The sequence below is a fragment of the Emys orbicularis genome, chromosome 3 (genome assembly GCF_028017835.1).
Source record: "Emys orbicularis isolate rEmyOrb1 chromosome 3, rEmyOrb1.hap1, whole genome shotgun sequence".
NCBI lineage: Eukaryota > Metazoa > Chordata > Testudines > Emydidae > Emys > Emys orbicularis.
This window is the reverse complement of record NC_088685.1, coordinates 92,069,479-92,083,359: the sequence shown is the minus strand read 5'-3', so window position 1 is coordinate 92,083,359 and position 13,881 is coordinate 92,069,479. Positions and strand designations below refer to the sequence as shown.

The 13,881-nt window shown below is 40.9% G+C and overlaps 1 protein-coding gene across 1 annotated transcript; it reads left to right on the top strand.

Annotated features, from left to right (window-relative positions):
• Positions 1–1,156: 1,156 nt before the first annotated feature.
• Positions 1,157–12,994, top strand: LOC135876797 (amine sulfotransferase-like). The gene is made up of 6 exons (XM_065402136.1): positions 1,157–1,304; positions 2,556–2,764; positions 4,586–4,712; positions 8,583–8,677; positions 11,280–11,460; positions 12,870–12,994. Exons 1-6 carry the CDS (start codon positions 1,163–1,165, stop codon positions 12,992–12,994), a joined length of 879 nt encoding a protein of 292 aa, XP_065258208.1. The 5' UTR covers positions 1,157–1,162.
• Positions 12,995–13,881: the final 887 nt, after the last annotated feature.

The following is a 13,881-nucleotide window of genomic DNA, read 5'->3' as shown; positions in this document are numbered from 1 at the left end:
CTTGTAGCAGGGCCTGAGTGAGGGAAGGTATCAGTGTCTTAAGGGCCTAACTGACTTTTACTACTTCAGTTGACTGCCTGTTCTCCTCAAGTCGGTTCAGGGAAGCAGCAGGAAACAGGAAGCTCCCTGAGGAGCTGTTGTTAATCAGTCCAGGCTCCTGGGGGTGCTAGAAAGGTACATAAGAGGCTCCTCCTCCTCCTCTCTCTCCCTGCAGCTCCTGCTGCTTTCTGTTATTCCCTCTCACCTTTTCTCCTGCCTGCCTGCCTATTATGTCTCTTGTGCCCTCCTTCCTTTACCTCAGCACTCCACCATCTCTGTGCATCTAGAGCAGAGAGAATACATATACACCAGCAGACACAATTTTCTACACTCTGAGTCCTAGTGGCGCCCCCACCCCCGCCACAGTCTGGCACCTGAGGCGGCTGCCTCAGTTCGCCTCATGGTAAGGCCGGCCTGGTAGCCAATATGCTCCACAGGCACATATGTGGCATGATGTCACTATTTTATTAGATTCTTAACCTGTAAATCATAGTGGCCAAAAATAAAATTATCAAAGAAAACTCTTGAGAGGAAATAAACTTCCTCTCCCTCCCTCCTATTTGGCTGAACTTATGTTACTAGACAAGAGGGACTGGGAGAAATATATTAAACAGGGAAATAGGAGAGAGAGAATCAGAAATAATATGATGGGGTGAACAAAATACCAGCCACAAAATTAATGGGAATGCAGCCTCTGGTTGTGCACAGGGACTAAGTCATAGCTCATAGAAAGCACTGGGTTTTGTGGTGAGCTCCTTGAGTAGCTCTGATTTTAAGTGCCCATTACATAGATTCTGTGAAGTTAGATAATTCATTAAAGCAGTATTAGCGCCTAACAATACCAGACACTTGTACAAGTAAATAACTCAAAGACAATGTATTACACAGCACTTTTAGCTGAAAAAGATATTCTGTTCTCATGCCAGTCCCTAAAAGTGCCATTTCTATACTGTCATTCAGTTTGCTGTTTTTGTTAATATACATTTTGCTATCAAAAAGGGATCTCTTTTATGTTGTAGTGAATTTTTTTTCCTGAAGGATAGATAACACCAAAATAAAAATGATATTAAATTATGTTTTCTAACCTGCAGATTCTTGACATAGGAGTGAAACTGAATTAACAATGGAGCCATCAGAAGAATTTGTGTTCAAACATAAAGGATTTAATTTCCAACCAGACCTTGTTACACCTGAATACATAGATTCACTGGAGGATTTTGAAATCAGAGACAGTGATGTATTTATTGTTACTTATCCAAAATCAGGTAAGACTGATTGCTTGATTTCCTTTAGGAAAATCATATCTGACTTTTGTCTTTAACCTTAATTGACCCTCCCCCCTCCCCCCCCCCCCCCCCCGCTTCTTGACCACCATTCTGACCTATTTTCGTGGTAGCAGTTTAAAATCTTTTACCTGCCAACATTTTATTGGAGACATTATCTCAGTTTCATCCCTATGTTTAAGCAATGGCAGAAGGTTACCTCTAAGTGTTAATTTGCAAAGTATCAGGGGGTAGCCGTGTTAGTCTGTATCCACAAAAACAACAAGGAGTCCGGTGGCACCTTAAAGATTAACAGATTTATTTGGACATAAGCTTCCTTGTTATAATCTGCAAAGTATATTTGAACTGGGCAAATATTGCCAAAAGGTGTTCACAAATATCTATTTGTTTCTGTAATAGACAGCTATTCTTATTCACCTTTGTGTAAATATTTATGTCAGCAATATTTTGGAAACAGTAAATTCATGGAAGGGGAAGGTGGTGTGAATGCTCAGACTAATGAATTTTCACACAAATACAAAACCTCAGACTGCACTGAAACAGCCATCTCTACTGCCAAAAAATAAGATGTCATGTAACATGCACAGAAAGGAGAGACCAATGTGAGCCTTCTCCATGAGGTCTGAAGTAGCACTGGTGTTCTTCCACTGCGGGGGTGGAATAGGGGTACTTAAACTCTCAGAACAACAGTATACAGGGTGCTTTGGATAGGGCCAGTGAATCCACTGGCTATTACTGTACTGGACAGTCATGTGGCAGCACTGAGGGTACATAAGAGGGAGGAAAATAGTCTGTAGTAATTAGGGTGACCAGACAGCAAATGTGAAAAATTGGGTCGGGGTAATAGGAGCCCATATTAAAAAAAGCCCCCAAAATCGGGACTGTCCTTATAAAATCGGGACATCTGGTCACCCGTAGTAATCACCGTTTCCATGGGGAACCTGAATACCCTAGGTAAAAATATTTAAAGATTTAGTTATTGACCAGCACATAGATAGATAGATAGATAGATATGGGGTTTTTAAAACTAAAATGTACAAAAATATAATGCTGTTTGGATTCCCATCCCTGTTGCATTAATGGACTCCCTTTAACACAATTTTTTGTACTTCATTTATAATGTGAAATGAGACACAGTTTTGAAGAGATTGTGATTTATGGCAGATTATTACATGACATTACAAATAAAATTAGCATCAAAGCTGTTTCAAATAAGGCTATTTTCTTTCCAAGGAACTGTGTGGACTCAGAATATTTTGAGCTTCATTTATCATGAAGGCCATCGAGATGGAACAGAAAATATGGAAATAATAGACAGGGTCCCATGGCTGGAGTATAACATACATAATATGGATTATGTCCATCGTCTATCACCTCGTCTCTTTGCTACTCACCTGCCTTACTATTTAGTTCCAAGAGATCTGAGGAACAGGAGAGCAAAAGTAGGTGATACTATTTTTACAATTACTCAGGAAAACTGGTAGCTTTCACCAATAAATCAGTCTAAATCCTCTGGGCCAGACTGTCTGTCCTCCCACAACAACCCTTCCAAAAGCAAATCTCCCCTGCATGGGGATGGGGCTCACTTCCTCCAAAGCCCCATTCCATGTCCCTAGACCCAGCCAAAGGGGGGAAAACAAGTTCAATCAAGACCTCAGGACTTCAGTGTCCAGTTTCAGTGGAGATCCCATTTTTCATGGAACTGCTGTTCTTGGCCTCTGAAACGGAGCTGCTTCTTCCTCATCATGACAGCTCCCCCTAAAAGGGGCGTTAGTGATGGGTTATGATCATTACAGTCTGCATGTTATATTGTAAATTACAGTGTTTTTGTTGTTGTGGGGCATGTAGCTATGTAACTGTAAGCTCTTATGTTATCCATGTTTTACGTCTCCTGCATCTTTTAACGTCAGGAAACTTCTTGCTAATGATAGGGGTGTGGACTGTGCCAGATGCAGCTCAAGAGGAAGGATCTCCCAGGGTCAGGGATTCGCACCGAGCTCTCTCTCATGGAGATGGCTGCCCCGCCCTGCTGTGTTGCTTTCCTTAATCTAAACAGAGAGTCATTCACACCGAAGGTGTGCGGTGCTGGCCTGTGAGAATTGCCTTGTGGGAGCGATGCCAATCTCTTACATTGCTACCTGGATCTCCCATGAAAGGTGGCATGTGCTGTGCACCCACTTCCCCAGGAGACTCCCTTCCCTGTCACCCTTGCAGCTTCCTTATCTCTGTTGCGGTAACACCTATGATAAAATGAGCAGATGCGTGGTGCAGAGCTTGCACCACATGAGCTCCATCAGTGCAACCTCTCAATCCATAGGAACCTTCCTCCTGATTTGCTTTAGAGCTCAGCCCCGTTTCCCATGCAGAAAGAGTCCTACAGTTACAGGGACAGTAAAAGTAAATGGAACAACAACATCTCCTAAGCTGCACATAGCACAATTTTAACTACAGACATTGGAAAATCTTGTATTGCTTATGTATATTTTACAGGGCTTATGTAATTCTCAGCTCCAAATTGTTGGAGAAATTGGTTGAGGTGTGCAGCAATGCATGTTAGCATTACTTTTTAAACATTGTATCCATTACAATTCTCTAAAAATATCTCAAGCTGCAATTTTTTTGAACGAGCAGTAAGTTCAGGCTTACTATGATTCACCTTTAAGGATATTTTTTTCACTGAAATACTTTATCAATATACCAAACTACACATAAATAAGTAACTACTGCTTACTTAACAGTGTTTGTATTTAAAAGGAACTCAAAATCAAATCATTTTCAGATAGTACACCTGCAACTGCACTCCCTGTTAATTTTTGTGTGGTTTATTATCACATTTCCCATGATTTTTTAAATGTTTTTGCTCCTCTCTTGCTGTGTGAAAGACCCATGTAAACAACTGGAAAAAACTTGAAAACCTGATTCTAAGTACACTTACTCATGTTCCTAACCTTACAACAGTAAGTAATCCCATTGAGGTCAATGGTACTATCACCTGTATATAGTACACATGTGCATGAGGGTCTTTAGAAGTAAGGAAGCGCAATAGTGCCACGGAATGTACAGAAAATGCTGGCAAAGACACACAAAAAATCCCATTCATTTAAATCAGGATAAACTATTTACTAAAGTACTTATTCTAACCCTTTTCAGATATAATGATTTTAGCGTTACTTGCAGCAATAGCAATTTTATAAAACCACCGATTTTTAGGTGAATTGTGTCCCTTTAATATAACTGAGACTGTCACTCTTTTTACCTTGCAGGTTATTTATGTAGCCAGAAACCCGAAGGATGTTGTGGTTTCCTATTTTCATTTTTCCAAGCTTTCAGTCATGCTTGAGACAATACCAGATTTTAATATTTTTCTGGAGAGGTTTTTAGCTGGGAAAGGTAAGGTTTCATTTACTGCTAAAAGGCTAAGCCCTGCTCACTGACCACAGCCTGAATAAACTATCTGAGTGGATAAATTACTTAGATGGAGGAACTGGTCAAAATCCTGGCCCCCACCTCACAACCTGGGGTCTAAGGTTGCAGTGAATGCAGTATCATTCACAAATCATAATAGAGATTTTGTGCAAAGGTAGTCCAGGGGAGCTGCACAGGCACATGCATTGCACCAATAAAGTGCAAGCTGCCTCATGTATCTCAATTGGGTGTTCGCTCTGAAACCGAACAATGAAGATTTCAATACATTTCAACTCCACTTAGGTGCTCAGATCACACAGGTGAGGAGATGAGGATGAGCGCTATGCAGAGAACACACAGAAGTAGTTTTATATTAATTTTCTGGTTTAGTAGTTTTCCACAACTGTTATGCCTATCCGGCAATTCCAAACCACTACTTATACCTTCCAAGGAGCCAAAAGACTCAGCTGTAATCTATCTAGCTCCTGAGTTCTCTCTTAATATCTCTGACAATGCAACATTCTCACTAAAGCAGCTTATGGCACACTGGTAATTTAAGTACATAGTAAAATAAATTCTACACATTCTTCTATTATGGTAATTAGTGAGACTATCTCATCTGCATAGGATCTTTTGGGCCTGAATCCAGCCTCTTCTCCCCTAAGCTTTGAATCCACTGCCTCTTTTGTCCTGTGTAGAACCACACTACAGATGATTTCCCCTACAACAGAGAGTAGTGTGACTCCTCTCCAGTTATTGCCGTCAGTGAGATCACCCTTTTGAGGTACTCTGCCAACGATTCCATGTTTTCACTTGTCAGGAGGAGTCTCTTCTTCCTGAACTTAGAACAGTTCTGTCAGTTTTATTAGGGTAGTGGGGTCAAGTTCTTTTAGCTTTTCTGCTGTGATTTGATCATCACCTGCCATTTTGTTGTTTTTCAGCTTCTTAATTGCATCCTGTATTGCTGACATCTCTGTTGCATCAATGTTAATGCCAAGTAGATTATGTTCACATGTTTCATCACTATCTGGTGTTGAGCTGGGACTGAGTCTGTTGAGGACTTGTCTGAAATGCTCTGCCCATCTGTCTTTCTGTTACACCTCAGTTGTAAGCCTTTTTTCATCTTGGCTTTTTCTTGGCCCATTTCCTGTTTGAAATGTCCACACCTTTCACTGCGTTGTCTGTTTTCTTGTACTTTTCCTTTGCTTTTTCCAATATTTCGTTTGTCTTAGCATTCAGGAGTTTTCCTTTCAGTGCTTTTCTTTCCTTGTTGAGATGCAAGGTCTCTTGGCTTATCCAATCCTTGCTCTGTGTGTGTGCTGATACCAGGCTATGAGTGCTGCAGCTTGAATCACGTTGTCTCAGACCACTGCGCAGTTTTCTTCAGGTCCAATCTCTATCTCACCTTCCTCTGCCTCTGTCAGCACCCCAAATCTGTTCCATAGTTCGCGTTGGAATTTCTCAGAGCACACTTTTGTTTTCATATTATTGATTTCTTTGCCGCTTTCTGTTTAAAGTTGGTCTTTCCCAGTTTTAATTTCAGTTTGGCAATGCAAAGATTTTGGTTGCTCCTGTCATCTGTAGCTTGATGTGCCCTTGCATCTTGGACAGATGATGTGAATCTTGAACTGATGCAGATGCAATTGATTTCTTTTTTTGTTTTGCCATCTCTCAGATTCCATGGTTCTTTGTGTATGTCTCTAGAAGGGATCAGGGTGCTTGCAAGAACTAAGTCAGACACCAAGAACAAGTCTGTGAATTTCAGGTTTCCTTCATCATTGATATCATTTACTTTCAAAAGGTATTTGACAGCCTGCATGGGCATACATTGTGGAATATTATTCAGTCCTGCGAAATTCCAGCTAAACCCATCAACACCATACCGACCACATACAGAGATGCAAGGTTGCTCTATAAGAGTGAACAACCTGACAACAGAGTGGTTCATTGTGGACAAATATGTGAAACAGGGCTGCATTTTATTTTTGCTGTTGTTTGGCATTGCCATAGACAGGCTAATGAAGAAGTATATTAGTAACACAAAACCTGGTACCCAGATGGCAAAAGCCTAGAAGCCTAGACTGAGACACTACTAAGCAATACCCTGGAAAAGCTACAAACAGAGAAAGACAACTTGGCAAAATCTGTAGGTCAAACATGGCTCAGAATCAGTTACAGACAACCTTGAAATTCAGATGTCAAGCAGTAACTTCATATTAGAAGGCAAAAACATCAAGAAAGTGGAATAATTCATCTACCTAGGCAGCACCATTCTAGCCAACAGGAACATCAAGAATAATATGCCATCAAGGTTAAGAAAAGCATCCACCTAATTCACTAAACTCAACAACACATGGACATCAAAGATATACAGCACCAAAGCAAAACTGAGAATTTTCAACTCAAATATCTCCGTGATAACGTATGGCTGTGATAGCTAAAGATCTACTAAAATGTTGAACAGAAAATTAGATGCCTTCGAAAATAAGTGCCTACAAAGATTCCGGACATTGGATGGAGAGACGTCATCACCAATAAATATATCTGAGAAATCACCAGCCAGCAGCTTATTTCCACTAGAATTAGAAGGAAGTATTGGACATATATGGGGCATGGGCTTCAGATGCCAACACACAGAGTCCCACATGAAGCTGGCAAGTGGAAACCAACTGGGTTAGGAAATAAGGGTGCCCAAGAGACCTTAAAAAGTACCCTCGAAAGGGAGGGCAGAATAGTTGATCATAACATCATCGAGTAGATGGAAGTAGTATCAAATGACAGAGAGGAATGGAAGAGATTAGTTTCACCATGGGCATCAACATTGACATGGTTATTTTGCTTCTATATTTGGCACTGCTGGAATACTGTGTCCAGTTTTGGTGCCCACAATTGAGGAAGGGTGCAGATAAATTGGAGAGGGCTCGGAGAAGAGCCGTGAGAATGATTAATGGAGTAGAACATGTGCCTTTTAGCAATAGACTCAAGGAGTTCAATCTGTTTAGCTTAACAAAGAGAAGTTTAAGGGATGACTTGATTACAGTCTATAAGTACCTATATGGGGAACAATCTAGCAGAGAAAGGTATAATACAATTCAATGGCTGGCAGTTGAAGCTAGACAAACATTTATGCCTTATTTCCAGTCTAACTTTAACTGTGAGAGTAATTGGCCACTGTAACAATTTACCAAGGGTCATGGTGGATTCTCCATCACTGACAATTTTTAAATCAAGAATGGATGTTACTCTAAAAGATATGTTTAGCATTTATTTGGGAAGTTCTATGGCCTGCGTTATACAGGAAGTCAGACTAGATGACCACAATGGTCCCTTCTGGCCAGAGAATCTTTTAATCTATGAATCTATCAATTTAATTCTAGGTTTGTGATCACTAATCCATCAAAAGCAATGAAAAATATTATCTATAAACAAATAATCCAGGACATAAAAGTGAAAATATGCTAGGTGAAAGTACCATTCTGTGGTGCCAGTGGAAGCTAGAGGTAAAAGTAGAATGTGTATTGGTTATCATGTAATGGTCTGTTTTTGGAAAAAAACAAAACTTGTCCTCAGATCCCTAGATAAGAAAATGGACTTGGCTTAGCCTTTATATCATGTTTACGGTGAAAGATAATCCAGTATAAGGCTGTGAATAAAAACAGGAACTGGAATAAAATCTCTGTGAGCCCACATTTTCCCCCAACAGCAGAGGGAAGAGAAGCTGAAAAAAGGAAGTCTGATCCATCGATTCTGAAGCTATGCTTGTGAGAGTATTAGAATGCAAAAATGTCAATGACTGAATGGTTTTTCTGTTTGAGATCATTAACGTTTATTTCTATAATTTTTCTCCTTCATAAGTACTTGCTGGCTCCTGGTTGGATCATGTCAGAGGCTGGTCCACCCACAGGGATGACTTCAATATTCTCTTCCTTACCTTTGAGGAGATGAAGAAGGTGAGACTAGTCAATCACTTTATATCTGAAAGAAACAGTAAATACAATGCCTCCAATTTTCAGTCTGATTTTGCCACCTTTATTCACATTGAGCTGTACTTTACTCTGTGAAGAGACTCTGTGAAATCAACGAGAAAGGCACTTTGGTCTCATTGATTTCAATGTGAGTCCTTCTCAGTGAGAGTAAGGGTGGAAAAATCAAAACCGTAGGGTGAGATGTTCAAAAGCACCAAAGTAAGTTAGCCGCTTAACTCCTATTCATTCAATAGCACATAGAAGCCTAATTCACTTAGGCTACATCTACACTACAGGGGGGGGTCGATTTAAGAATTCGACGTATCGCAGCCGACTTACCCCGCTGTGAGGACGGCGGCAAAATCGACCTCCGCGGCTTCCCGTCGACGGCTCTTACTCCCACCTTCGCTGGTGGAGTAAGAGCGTCGATTCGGGGATCGATTGTCGCGTCCTGATGGGACGCGATAAATCGATCCCCGAGAGGTCGATTTCTACCCGCCGATTCCGGCGGGTAGTGTAGACCAGGCCTCAGTCACAAGAGGTTTCATTTGCTTCCTAGTGACGAATATCTGCTGCATGTGAGTACAGTTAGAAAAGATAATAATCTTGCTTTACTTCATTTCCTTTTCTGCATAGCAGGATGGCAACTACACAACCCATCCCACGAGGCATCCTAAAGGGAAAGGAGAGGTTTTGTTACATTTTAGAACTTCTCAAACTGCTTTGAGAACTAAAGATGTTTTATCAAAATGTCATTTAGTAGGGCTATTTTCTTTCCAAGGGACTGTGTGGACTCAGAATATTTACTCAAAACCTACTAGGTTTTGAGTAAATAAAATATATTAACTATATTTATGTTTTCAATAAAGATATCTATGTGAAATCTTTGAAAAGTACAGAACACTTCAAAATTTCAATTTTTGTTAGAAACTAGTTTTTTTTATTTTTCTACCAGCTCAGCTAGCTTTTGACTCCTTAACAACTTCACCTAGCTTAGCAGAAGTCAGATTTAAACTACTTTGAGTGTCCTTACATGGGTTTGTTCTGGTTGAACTAAATCAATTTTAAACTGATTTTAGTCACACTTTATAAACAAAGTCTGAAGTATCTGAGTGCACCTCTTAGCTAAATAAATAGAGATGCAGCAACATCCTCTCTGCTGACTTCAGCAGGAAGCATGTAGATAATAGCAGCAAGGCTGATTAACAAAGCAAGGAAAGACCCTTCCCATTAAGGGGTCCAACTCCTGATATATTTATATTCATAGATTCCAAGGCCAGAAGGGGCCATTGTGATCATCTTGTCTAACCTCCTGTATAACACAGACCATAGAACTACCCCAAAATAATTTCTAGAGCAGATCTTTTAGACAAATATACAATCTTGATTTAAAATTGTCAGTGATGGAGAATCCACCATGACCCTTGGTAAATTGTTCCACCCTCGCTGTTAAAAATGTAAACCTTATTTCCAGTCTGAATTTGTTTAGCTTCAACTTCCAGCCCTTGGATTGTGTTATCTTTCTCTGCTACACTGAAGAATCCATTAATAAATATTTGTTTCCCATGTAGGTAATCAAGTCACCTCTTAACCTTCTCTTTGTTAAATTAAATAAGAACATAAGAACGGCCATACTGGGTCAGACCAAAGGTCCACCTAGCCCAGTGTCCTGTCTTCTGACAGAGGCCAATGCAAGGTGCTCCAGGGGGAATGAATAGAACAGGTAATCATCAAGTGATCCATTCCCTGTTGCTCATTCCCAGCTTCTGGCCAACAGAGGCTAGAGACACCATCCCTGCCCATCCTGGCTAATAGCCATTGATACACTGAGCTCTTTGAGTCTGTCACTGTAAGGCATGTTTTCTAATGCTTTAATCATTCTTGTGACTATTCACTGAACCCTCTTCAGTTTATCAACATCCTTCTTGAATTGTGGACTCCAGAACTGGACACAACAGGGGTCCTTCTGCTTCCAAAATAGGTTGCCAAAGACAGACCAAAATACAGATAGCCAGAAAATTATGACAACCCTTGTCTTACATGGTGCTAGCAGTTGTAATCACAGTCACAGAAATGAGCCTTTTCTCTCTTGATTAGGCCATGAGGATGGGTTGGCTAATGACGGAGGAATTTGCAATGGCTTAACTTGCTACTCACTTGTCAGTTTTCAATGCTGCTGTAGCCTCTTACAGTGAATTAAAATCTTGCTTATGAAGTAATGTAGTAAGACTGAAGATCCTAAATAAGAAATCACCTTTATGCTTTAGTGCTATATCCCTATGCTCAGTTTCCTTTATTTAAGTACATCTCTACCCAGATATAACGCTGTCCTTGGGAGCCAAAAAATCTTACCGTGTTATAGGTGAAACTGCGTTATATCGAACTTGCTTTGATCCGCCAGAGTGCGCAGCCCCGCTCCCCCCGGAGCACTGCTTTACAGCGTTATATCCAAATTCGTGTTATATCGGGTCGCGTTATATCGGGGTAGAGGTGTATCCCATTATCCTTTACTCTATCATTTTATTTATTTAGTTCTTTTATTTTCCTAATTTGGGAAACTGTTACTTTGAAATAATGTTCATTTCAGGATCTCAGAGGCGCTGTGCTGAAAATCTGCAAATTCTTAGGAAAGCAGCTAAATGAAAAGGAGCTGGACACTGTTGTGGAAAAGGCTACATTTGATAAAATGAAAACTGATCCCAGGGCAAACTATGAGTCCATGCAAGGCAATCTCCTGGAACGAGGCAAAGGACATTTTCTTCGGAAAGGTAAGGCAGAAGCAGCCAAATCTAATAAATATTTAATCCTGCAGATCCTGGCACAGGACGTGTTGAAGCTAGCTGCCTAGGACTTCCAATCACAACTTTCCATCCCCAGGAAACAATTGGCTTTGGGGCACTAAGGCTGTTGAGTGAGGTTGTATTGCTGTGGAACAATGCATTAGACACCACATCTCACAGATTAAAAGAGAGCTGCGCTACTTTGCTCAATGCAATATCTTAAATGTTTGCCGAGCAAAGTACTGCAGCTTTCTTTTGATCTGTGAGAAAAAAGTGTCAATATTTTTTAAAAATGAAAATGTTCAATAAGGTCTCTTGGAGGGTAACATTCATTTTGTGTCATTTGTAAAAGGGAAGGAAATTAAAACGTTAACATTAGAGAAAACTGAAAGCATTTCTGTCTAGTGCTTCTGAGAAACTTCACACATGGTGGGCATCAGAACTGATTTTGTCTCTATAGCTTCCAGGGGTTATTTAGAGTATGAAATTAGCCAAAGAAATAAAATCTAGGGGACAATTCTCGTGGCTGAGAGGAGATGGGTATTTTTCATGTTTTAGCCCTTATATGGGAAAGTCGTGAATAGATGTCAGGGGTTTGTGGCCTTCTGATACTGCGGAATAGGAGCGGGACTCAGATAGATGGTAGTGGGCACTTTGGTATGGAAAAGGTAGAGAACCACTGCCTACTGTTAAGTACAGCATTGCATGAAAAGTATGTTCAGAGAAGCTCATATTTCTCTTAACAGTCACTACTTCCTATTGCCAATTTTTCTTCTAAAATTTGCAATGAAATAAATCAGTATAGGAAGATAACTGAGATGTATAAAACCACCTGTGCCTAAAACAGAATTAGTGACATTAATTTGACCCAGTATTTCTAGATAGTTACACTGCAGTCAAAGTTAGACCGAGAATGAATTTGGGCCATTATGGTTTTCCCCAGGGGCACTGCTGCATTTCACAAAGAACACAATCACAGTTTTTGCCAGTGGCATGTGTTTTATCAGAGGGGCAGCACTCTCTGATAAGGCTGCTGACATCTGTAACGTGCATGTCACATCAAAACATTTGCCCAGGTAATCAAATGGACACTAATGGGTATATTTCTAGTGCCGCGAAGGATAGATGAGATGTACAACTTCAATTTAAAAAAACAGGAGGGTGTTTTTTACTGTAGTTTGCCCACACCTTCAGGAGTGGAAATATACCGCCAAAGCCCTAGAGAGCTACGTTCTGGGGAGATGAGAGAGGAAGGAATGGAGGAAAAAATGAACTGCACCCAACTAGCAGCATTCACAGCCTCTTACCTGCACAAGCGATATTCCAATTATAATAAAATGTCCAAGTGGCAGCAGAGCATCTAACCACCAATTCCTCTTCTGTGTCTCCTGCCCCAGGGACCGTTGGAGACTGGAAGAACACAATGACTGTGGCACAAAGCGAAAGGTTTGACAATGTTTTTAAGGAGAAAATGAAAGACCTGTCTTCCACGTTCAGCTGGGATATTAATGACGACATATAGGCTGGTTTCCAATTGGAAAGAGGTGAAAGTGCGCTAAAGAGAATGAAAATACGTTTTTGTCTCCAGTGTTCATAAAAATCCATCATTCTGTGCAAATTAAAGATTTTAAACCTGCAAAAATGTTTGCTTCTTACACGTATTTGCACATCACCATAGTACCCCAGTTCTAAGCTATGAAAAGGTGTTACATACTGTCATGTTCTGGAGTGCAATCCAGGCCAGTCAGAGGTTGTGTCCCCACATGTCCTATAAACCTGGGTGTCTTAACTGCCCTGAGGCTGTGGCTGACAGCCTGGACACCAACAGCCAGCAGCCAAACATCCAGTATCCTGAGTTTCTGCTCTGCAACCCTGGTTCAGCACTCTGACCCCAGCCGCCTGCCTACGACACAACAGCCCCACTGTAGTCTCGGTCACCCAATTACCTCATGCAGCGGTGACCCAAACACACTCCCGGTCCTGAATTTTCCCCAAACTGCTTTCCAACATCTAGCCCTTTCCTGGACCATTCAGAGAAATATTAAGGTTCATTTGTTCCTTTAAAGATACACTACCCAGCAGCTTACCACATTATCCGGAGTTAATATTCACTTTAAATCAAACACAGCCACTGTAACCCAAACACCCCAAGTGTAATGATTCTGAGAAGCAAACTCTTCCCGAAGGCTCTGAATCAGAGATTGACAGGAGGTTACTAATCCTTTGCAGGTCCCCTCCGCACCCATCTGTCAGAGTTTGCCTAGGAAGAACACCACCCGCACCGCTGTTTAAATGTAAATGTTACTTTAATTACTAAGGGAGGAAGGAAAGGGAGCAGGGCTGGTGCAACCACTAGGTGAACTAGGCGATCGCCTAGGGTGCCAAGTGGTTGGGGGTGTCCGAGATTTT